Source organism: Esox lucius, chromosome 23 (genome assembly GCF_011004845.1).
Source record: "Esox lucius isolate fEsoLuc1 chromosome 23, fEsoLuc1.pri, whole genome shotgun sequence".
NCBI lineage: Eukaryota > Metazoa > Chordata > Actinopteri > Esociformes > Esocidae > Esox > Esox lucius.
The window spans coordinates 22,010,008-22,020,054 of record NC_047591.1 but is presented as its reverse complement, the minus strand read 5'-3'; the positions used below and the strand labels follow the sequence as shown (position 1 = coordinate 22,020,054).

The 10,047-nt window shown below is 41.5% G+C and overlaps 1 protein-coding gene across 9 annotated transcripts in view; it reads right to left on the bottom strand.

Annotated features, from left to right (window-relative positions):
• Nucleotides 1-319: 319 nt before the first annotated feature.
• Nucleotides 320-10,047, bottom strand: part of LOC105024007 (pre-B-cell leukemia transcription factor 3) — a 50,449-nt gene continuing 40,721 nt past the window's right edge. For 3 of the 9 annotated variants that reach the window (XM_034290119.1, XM_010893618.5, XM_010893619.5), the window contains 5 exons: nucleotides 8,677-8,842; nucleotides 6,565-6,642; nucleotides 5,968-6,080; nucleotides 4,796-4,882; nucleotides 320-2,350 (listed from right to left, as the gene is read on the bottom strand). In XM_034290119.1, the coding sequence (XP_034146010.1) occupies nucleotides 2,258-2,350; nucleotides 4,796-4,882; nucleotides 5,968-6,080; nucleotides 6,565-6,642; nucleotides 8,677-8,842 (537 nt within the window). In that variant the 3' untranslated portion in view covers nucleotides 320-2,257. The remainder of the gene's footprint in view (nucleotides 2,351-4,795; nucleotides 4,883-5,967; nucleotides 6,081-6,564; nucleotides 6,643-8,676; nucleotides 8,843-10,047) is intronic. The other 6 variants (XM_010893620.5, XM_010893621.5, XM_010893622.5 and 3 more) reach the window with 4 other exon arrangements.

Below are 10,047 nucleotides of genomic sequence, written 5' to 3'. Positions count from 1 at the left end.
CCTGACCCCTAATACCATGACTGTCCTAAGCACTAAACATCAACGGGGCAACATTATGGAATCTACAGAGGCTCTCGGGGGGCACGTTTAACGTCTCGGAACAGTCCCACATAGGTCATTTGAAGGTTTGCGATTGAATGCTCTCTACAAATATTGCCTTTGTCTACTAAATGGCTTTTTGTGTTGTTCTTGCACAAGGGGTAGAATTGTGGAATCAGTAGTGCAATGAGGATGAATTGGAAAATACTATAATACATACCTGAACAGTGTTTTACTGATATGAGACTATGTGCTTGTGCTTAGAAGAAATTAAAGCTACTCAAAGTATTAAAGCAAAAGTTTATTTTTTGTGTTTTGAAACTACACATAAACTACCACAGAGGACTTGCTTGGGGTGAAAATCCTCCTCGTAGTACGGTTAGAAATGAACACAAAACATATTTAATACATTAGGAACACTGCCACAAACTTTTTTTATATATATATCAGGACTTCATCAGTTTCAAAATGGCGTACAATAGAAAAGAAAGAGAAAGGGAAAAAGAACACATTTGCACCCTGTCAAACAGAGTCTGAAATATATAGTTCTGGGTACTGTGACCTCTAGGTATTTGAATTAATATATTTAAGAGGATAAGTAACAAAATCAGCAACATTCAAAATGTTCTTCGGTATTTACAACAGTTTTACTGTTTGGTGGCGATATTATGACTGTGCATGCTTTCTTTTGTACCTCAACATGTATGACAGGACATGTTTCTTATGTACCTCACATGTATGACAGGACATGTTTCTTATGTACCTCACATGTATGACAGGACATGTTTCTTATGTACCTCACATGTATGACAGGACATGTTTCTTATGTACCTCACATGTATGACAGGACATGTTTCTTATGTACCTCACATGTATGACAGGACATGTTTCTTATGTACCTCAGAGCCAGGTTACCCACAAGGGGAAACAGGGAAAAAAAATCACATGGATACAGGCTTATAGTGAATTCTGAAATTTTTGGACCATGTTCAATTAATGCATGAGATTTAATCAGTGATTCATAGTTCTTTCAGAAGCTAGTACCATGGTATTCATTTTACATTTGGCCTTTAGTGGAGTGGCAAAATTTACCCTCGTTTTTTACTAAATACTACTGCTAGGTGTTATTTTGCCTTTTAGTAAAGTTTCAAAAACACAATATATATTTTTTTCTCCCAAAAAGATCAAAGTACACAAGAGATTATGCAAATGAACACAAGTTAATTACAATACACATAAAAATTAACGTAAAGGGGGATTTAGAAAAATAAGAAAAACATTGATGCTAGTGATAAAGTTTAAGAAGAGGTAGTATGCAGGTACTCTAAGTGACTAAATGCGTTTAAAATGGAGACGATGCCTAAGCGGTTGTCATGATGTAAGTAAATTACTGCTCTGTTTTTAAATAACATCTTTTTGGATCTCTTCAAATTGTGTTACAATATAATCAGTGTGATCTTAAGATACGGTAACACATGATCATACATATGAATTTGGAACGTCATTAAATGAGTGAACATGAATTTATATATCCATCTGAAACTGTATGCGGTGTCCAATAAAAGCCATAAGAGCATGATTAAAAGCTGCCGTTTAAAGGTACTTCATCATGTCAATCCCCAAAACACGTCAGATTCCTTGTAGTAAGTGCACCAGAGCCATCCAACGTCCACTGAAGCATTCCGGCAAGCAAACCAACCTTCAGCTCCACAATTGCGGCTTCAAATTATATCAACGTCCCCGCAGTTGTGTAGATACCGGCGGAGGAACGGTTTATCCACTGCACAATATGTGACCTCAGTCTTAATTGGTGGAAAAGTGGGGGGAAAAAAGTTGGCAAAAGCAGAAATCTGGAGGGTTAAGAGAAATGTACGGTTTTCAGATTCTACTTTGGATCGCCTCAGGTTGTCTTTCCCGTTCATAACCACAACTCGTACAGATCCCTTCTTTATTTGGTCCTCTCAGTCTTGCCTGTATATTCATATTCATAAAATGCTGCAAAAAGCTGTATCCAATGATATCAGTCTTGACTGAAGGTTACTGGGGGAGTTTTCCAGGAAACTCTGCGATGTACAAAATGGCCGATATTGTCTGGAGGGGAGGGGTTGGACTCAGTCGAGGCAGGTGATTGGCTCTGTTTGGCCTGTTTGGTTCAGTCACATTGGTCGAAGGGGCACGGTAGCATATGTGATGGTGGGGGATCTGTTCAGTGATGTGGTCAGTTTGAGGTATCCGAGTGCACACTGCCTGGCCCTTCATTTGGGGACGTCACTGAGGTGGGGGTCGGCGCATCGTGCCAACCCCCGTTACCCTACAGGAGAGAGAGAGAGAGAAGGAAAGGGTTACTCCCCCCCCAAAAAATTTGTCAAAACTCACGCAACTGACACACAACTGACAGAAACGTAGTTCAGGGTGGATTCAATTGCCAATTTGAGGAAATCCGATGTGTTCCTGAGAAAGAAATATTTTAACCACTTTGTCACAATATGGCCTGTAAGGGACCCCTCTCGCGCGTCGCTCTTTCATCAGTCAGTTCGAATGTACACCCACAATCACGCACCCATCGCCGGATTAGGAAACAAACGGAGAGTATCCGCCAGCGGGGCCAAGCCCCATTGCATTACCACTGACATCCCCAGACAGGGTCTCTCGCTGACAAATTTGCCCTCCGTCCTGGTCATTGGAGGCGAGTGGTGAAATCAATGTCTTATCAGATTGCCTTGGTCGGTTGTCGCTGCATATTCCAGTGCCAGTCACGAAGACGGGACGAGACCGCAGGAAACAACTTCAAGGGGAAACTGAACGAAAGTGACGGGAGGCGGACTTTCCTCAGCGGTGACTCTGGAATGGGTTGGAATAAGGCTTTGATCCAGCATTTCATTAAAACAAAAAAGATCACCAGTAAAATTCCCAGATGCCGAAAATGTTGTGGAGGTAGAAAAAGGTGTGCGCTTTCGGTGTACAGAAAAACATGAAGAAACTTGGTGCATGATGAAAATATTCAGCTCGATCAACGTTGACAAATTGTACTGTATCAGAATTACACACTGTAGGTTTTATTAAGTGTCATTGCCTAGTGCATTTGCCGAGCCTCTTTCCCTAGATGTCTTTAGACATATCATTCATATCCAGTCTGCCGGCCCCTTCCCCTCAAATCCGCCCTGATGAATTCCCCTGGCTCGCTCCAAACAGCACTACACGGCTGTGAGTTATGTGATACAGCCAAACACATCCACCGTGTTCCCCTCACTTCCTGTCCGACGGACTGAGCCATGACCTAAATAAGGAGTCGGGGGGCGGGAGGGCGGTGGGGGGAGAAAGTGCAAAACGCTGCACTTTGAAGCTGCTTTGGGTTGGCACATCGCCTCCACTGCCTAGAGCAAGAAAGGGCTCTCTGCAAAACCGAAATGACACCTTGCTGGGGGAGTGCTCCTAACGATGAGGGTCTGTGTTTATTCACACGTTAGCGTGTTTGTTGGCGGACGGGCTTTGAACGAGGACAGTGTAGATGATGATGAACTTGTGCCGAAGGTACGGGGCTGTTGTTTCAAAACTGAGATTTCACAACTTATTTGGGAACATTTGGGTCTAATTGTTTTTCTTGGACGTTTCTATTTCTGTATTTACATTTTTTATAGTTTTATTTTTTGACCAAAAAACTGCATTGGCATTTGGACACTTATATCATGAACACATAACAGCTAGCAAAAGGCAGACTCAGTATGTACTTTATAAGAGGCCAAAACATTAACCACCAAAAACAACACTACTACAGAATAACAACCTGCTCTAATCTCGACAAGCCACATAACAAATTGAGGCCATCTCCATTTTAGCGGATGGGCTTGAGGTAATAGAGAAACAGTACTAAGCCTGGGTCCCCTTTCGTTGCTAGAGAGCAGACACACCAAATGCTAATATTTCTCTGTGTCGGGGTTGAGCGAAAGGAAGCGTCAGTGAGCCTCTCTCTTTCCCTTGCCGCGGCTTATCCTCCACCAATAAATTAATCTTTACCACGGTGGCTTCAGATTGTCTGGTGTAGTATGAAGAACGGTCTTATCAAAGCTCATCAGGAATCTGTACAAGGCTGCAAGCAATTCCAGTTTCATATTTCATTACCGTGATAAGAAGATGGACTGCAAATTCGCTTTCAGAAGCATTTCAAAGTAGTTAAATGAAAACATAGATACGCCACCAAAAGCCTCCTTTCATATGGCTTTTGCTATGGGGGTATTATGAAATGCATTTCATAAATGGAATGAAGTACGCTTGCTTTTTCTCATTTAAATTGCCGCAGTGTGGATGCGAGTTTGTGTGTCTGCGTGTGTGTTAATATGAAGCCATACATTTATCTTTGCCTTTTCTAGTCTGCCATCATATGAGGCGTCCTTAATCTTGCCTGTCGTATATTTGCTCCGCGGTTTGATCACACTGGCGGCTCACTGAAAAGGGTTTGGGAGCCTTGGCGAACACAGATTACCCCGGGTCTTATTTTACAATCCAGCCCCCGTCACCCCACCCTTAAGTGACTGCATTCAAATACGGCAAAAGGGCTGATGGAGGGAGTCGGTGGGCGTGCCGACAACTCGAGAAATACTATTTTAGTCCTAGGGTTTTTCCAAACCGAACGACCAGGATTTTAAATGGAAAATGAAAAATGGTTTTAGGAGTCATTGTGGGATCATTATTGCGATGATGTGACATGTCTGATTTATGGACGCCAGTTGTTCTGGTTACCGTGCGCTGGTACACTTACGTTTAGGCCATGGGGACTGTACAAAGGATGCCGCAGCCTGTCACTGTATCCTGTTGTCTGATTGATAGCATGGCGTATGGTATCCCCCTGAAGAGAGACCAGAACGAGAGAGAGAGAGAGATATAGAGAGAGAACGTCAGCACCTTCTTCACTGTCGTCTTCGTCACTTTGAAACAACAAAAACAATGACAACAACCGCCACAGCCAGGGGGGGAACCGAGTGGGGATGAAACATTGATCGGGAGGTGCGACCTTGCAATGTCTGCGAATGTCTGAAGAACTGACGAAAATATGTGAACTGGGGGGTGAAATGTCTCCGACACACCCACAGCATCACTGCGTTTTTCTTGGATTTCTGTTGGATCGCGGCTCTTGCAATGTAACATGCTGTTGTTCAGCGTGGAAGCTTGACAGAAACGGTGGCAAAATGTGAATGTGGAACTTCTGTTCGAGACTTATCTTGATAATACTGTGTACCATTTTATGCAGTGACACTGCAGGTGTGATTGAGGTGTAAAAATTAAAAACAGACACACAAATATACAATAAAGGTCTGACACTAAGATAATGCACACAAGACAGATAATGCACACAAGACTGCAAATAATGCACTGACAAGGAGAGAGTAAAATACAAACTTCACATAAGACAGTAAAAAGAACTGACAAAGGACAGTAAAATGAAGAGCTGATATAGAACAGTAAAAAGAAGAACTGACACAGGACAGTAAAATGAAGAGCTGATATAGAACAGTAAAAAGAAGAACTGACACAGGACAGTAAAATGAAGAGCTGATATAGGACAGTAAAATAAAGACTTGACAAACTGAGGAATCCCAGCCCAAGAGCTCAAGTCTAAGCCAGGAAATCAACCATATCAAATGATGAGCAAAAACCTAAATCCACATTTCTTACACCTGACAAATATCTTCTAAGATAATTAATACCCAAGCAACAAAAACTACAGCATACAGGACATTCTAACATATATGTCACTCTTTCCAACTCCATTTTAACTTAAAATCATTCCATGAGTTCAAATGCTTAATCAGAGAAAGTGAAAAACAAATAAACTCTATTCCAATTTGTGGAATGACTCCAATTCAAAGTGGGTTAGACCTTCGACAAGCTTCCATCCCTGACCTCTCACCCTGACCTCTCACCCTGACCTACCTGTGACTGCACATTGGCACCGACTTGAGCCCCCTGGTATGAGGCCCCATTCAGACTCTGCATGCTCATGAACATGTCCCCAGAGTTTGGGAGGTTAAAAGAGGCAGAGGAACCTGGAGAAGAGAAATGGAAGTAGCTGAATAGAAGAGCCATGCCAAGAACACACACACACTCACAGAAAAGCATGAAGGTGAACTCACTGGTTTCAGGGTGAAGTTCCCCATAAGTGCAGATCTTAGATCAGCTTCCCCAGTCCTAACCTTAACCATTAGTGGGGTGGAACGATAAACTGACCCAGGATCAGCGTCTACAGGAAACCTCCCCGTACACTCAGTGATCCATTCAAGCCAACAGAGCGAGTAGGGACCAAGGGAATGGAGATGAAGGTCTAAATATGTCCATGAACCACATGACAACAGCCACTTAGACAAAGTACGGGTGCTTGTATCCTAAATGGCACACTAAGGTTTAAGGGCTGGAGAGGGCAACAGCTTCCACAACGGGAGGGGCCATGAGGATGGACCAATGGAAGAACGGGTTCTAGGTGGGATGATAGAACGACAACATGTAAAATGTTTCTTTAAACAGTGTCAGTACCGGTGAACATGTTGGTTAAAAGGGAGTTTTTGCTCTCAGCAGAGTCCAGTTGAAATTCCTCATCTTTCATCTGGAAGCCTAGGTAAAAGAAAATGGAAGGGAAATTGAGAATCTCCCAGCATGCACTTCTTACTTTATTAACCCAGCGAATCTCATTGCCAGTAGTCACATTGCCTACAGTTGCCATATTAGAATTACGAGCACTGCTATGGAACATTAAAATGAAGATGAAAAATGCTTTTGTTTATTTAGATTTGAAGTTAGAGTGACCATTACATTTTTTATTTAGTATTTTCAGTGTTGTAATTTGAACAAACAAACCCAGATTACACTTAAATTTTAGTGCATCTATTTCCATCCTTAGATATTCTATATACTGTAAAGTAATACTATCAACAAATGTTCACATCCTCTGTTGATGAGCAACTGCTTGTTAAGTTTAGGTTTAGAAAAAGGTTTAGGGTAAGGCTTAAGGTTAGTAGACGGTTGACAGTGTTAAAATGTTACTGATTGTTAGTAGGTAATCTGTAGAGTAACTACAGACACACTTTTGTTAGTAGGTAATCTGATTGTCAGTAGGTAATCTGTAGAGTAACTACAGACACACTTTTGGAGCTCTCAAAGTAAAGTGTTACCTAACCCCAAATGCACCACCTATCCATCTCTTAAAAGAAAAAAGATTAATTTTCTTTGCTGTCAAAATGACCAAAAATTATTATTTGAATTCCAAAGCTCCCTGACTGTCTAGCTTTCATTTCTGTGACTGAACAGTGTAGATGTGATTTGACAGTAACCTGGACAATGTGAAAATGATTGGACAGGAGCTTTGAGTGAAAGTGAATGAACAGTACCCTGGACAGACTGGAAAAAAACTGTCATGAAGATGCTAGCTGCCATGCTGTTTGTTTTAAGGTAATTGATTTTCTAACCACTTTTGGATCCGCTTAACTTTTTTACTACGGGACACTTTATTTGGACTTGGAGCTGCTCAATATCCACCTGTCCAAGCTAAGTAGCCTCACGTCTTCCCAGTCCAATTGCTGTAATCATAATATGAATCATAATATTTCCTTAGGGTGGAGATGACATAAATGCCTGGCTTCAGACACAATTGTCCACAACTCCACAGCAGTTTGAGGGAGTCAAAAGTGACAAGTCCTCCTATTCACATTTCATCAAACTGTTTTACTTATCACAGTGCTCAACAAAGCAACCAGATTTCTGGTAGTACTTATGTACTATAGTTGAGTGCATACACACAATTGAGTTTGCAGGTGCCTGATCTACCACAAGTAGTTGTCAATGTGCAGTGAGACAAGGCAGTCATTTCCAACATCTGCCACAAAAATGTAGCTCCCTGGTTGAAAATACGCCAGCCCTGAAAGAAGCTTCCAGAAAACTTGGAAATGGAAATGGCAATACTGAGCGTACCATCAGGACCATGGAATATTGAAAAGTCATCACTACTGCTCAATCAGCCAATTTTTTCCAAACTGAGAGAATAATAATAAAAACATGGATTACAGTGTCTGCTCAGTTACTAAAATGTAAATCTCCCCTTCTAGATTCAAACCCACTTGAACTTATCTGGTCAAATATATTTTTGTGGGCTATACTCTTGCCTTGTCTCTGGATAGTTAGTTAGTGGTCGGTGATGTCCCTTTATGGTGCAGGGACTATGCTTGGCAAAGCAGATGGGTTATTTTCTGCCTGGTTTTCCGTGGCCAGGGGTTTCTTTGCTCAAGCCCACATACTTTTGTAGAGCTAACTTTGCTTCAGCATTGGCTGTGCTTGGTCTTTCTGTCTTTTTTTTTAACCAGCTGCATTTAATCCACTGTATGTTTGACACCCCAGGTCTACACTTCCAGCTGCATAGAAATTTAAATAGAGGAGACAATCAAAACAATACACCAAAAGAAAAATGGATGAATAAAAACAAACAAGCAAGGAGCAATAATAACAGCAGAAATCATCTTTTACAAATCAATCACCACCAATTTTGTGATTCCCAGATCCATATATACTATATGCTACCAGGAAATGTAAAGATATTTTTTTACATTTACCGGAACATATACATACGGCTCTGTTCTTACCACCAAGTGTGCCTACCAGAGTTGGGCGTGGTGGGTGAGTTTGCCTGGCTGTTCTGGATGGCTGCTGCCACTGCGTGGGTTGCCGTCACCGCCGTCTTGGCTGCATAGAGGTTAGCCTCCTCCTGGAACTTGCCGATGTTCTTCTTGTAACGGATCCTCTTGTTGCCGAACCAATTGGACACCTGAGTAGGACATCGGCAAGTTCCAGGAAAGGGAATAGAGAGAGAGAGAGGGAAAGATGAGAGAGATAGAAGGGAATAAGAAGGTAATGAGTCAGATATTTTCCGCAATTTTAAAGTAATATAACTTCTGCAGGTTGGTCCTGCCTCTGGGGAGGAGTATGGAAGGCGCACAACCAACAGGTGACAAGGTGGACACAAAAATCACAGAGAGCATTTAGAAGAAATAAGAACGACTCTTGCTCACAATTAAAATCTTCATGTTTTATTGACCTAATTCTGAGTTAAAATCATGACGTTTCGGCCAGTCATGACTTCAACTCAAAATTAGATAAATAAATAAGGCACTGTGGACGAGAGTCGCGCCTATTTTCACCATCCCATAGTCTGCATCTACCTAGAACCCTCTATAAAGGGTTCTACTTAGAACCCTTTTGTCTTTAAAGGGTTCTTCCTAGAACCCTCTATGAATGGTTCCACCAGCCTTATAAGTTTTTAGAAATACATTCTGCATGACCATATTTTATACATCACAAGGGGCTTTTTATACCATGACACAGTTAGGAAACCCCTGGTTTACAGGCAATATCAGGCCTGCAAGTCACATTATGATGTTTTGCACAGTGATCATTCCTTTTGGAATCTAGACAGCTGGAAATGTTAATCACCTGCAGCCTGCAAGATTGTATGTCAAGACTAACTCAATCATTCAAAATGGAACAGCAATCTAAGTAATGGGTGCAATAAATTCAACTCCAAAGTGATTGGATTAAATTAATCAACCAAATCTATGTACATGCAAGAGAGAAATATGAACAAAAGAAATCGGAAAATCCAGCTCCAATTGTTTAATGTAGTCGATTAATTGACGAATCCTTTCTGCATTCCAAGACAATCCTTTCTGCTTTACAAAGAACCAAAAAAACATTCTTCAAATGAAAACATTATTTTGTGGAACCCAATCCGCCCACAGTTTTTTTTTCTAAGAGTGTACACTTAATGACAGTGTCTGGATGTAGAAACGGTGGCTTGGTCGGTCTCTGCACAGGACAATGATAGCCTGTAATCTCTACACTACGAAGCTACTAGCTAGAAATTCTGTACAATAGGAAGTGACTAGCTAGCAATTCTCTACACTAGTAAACAACTAGCTCGCAATTCACTATACTAGGAAGCTACTAGCTAGCATTGAAAGGCGCGAACCAAGC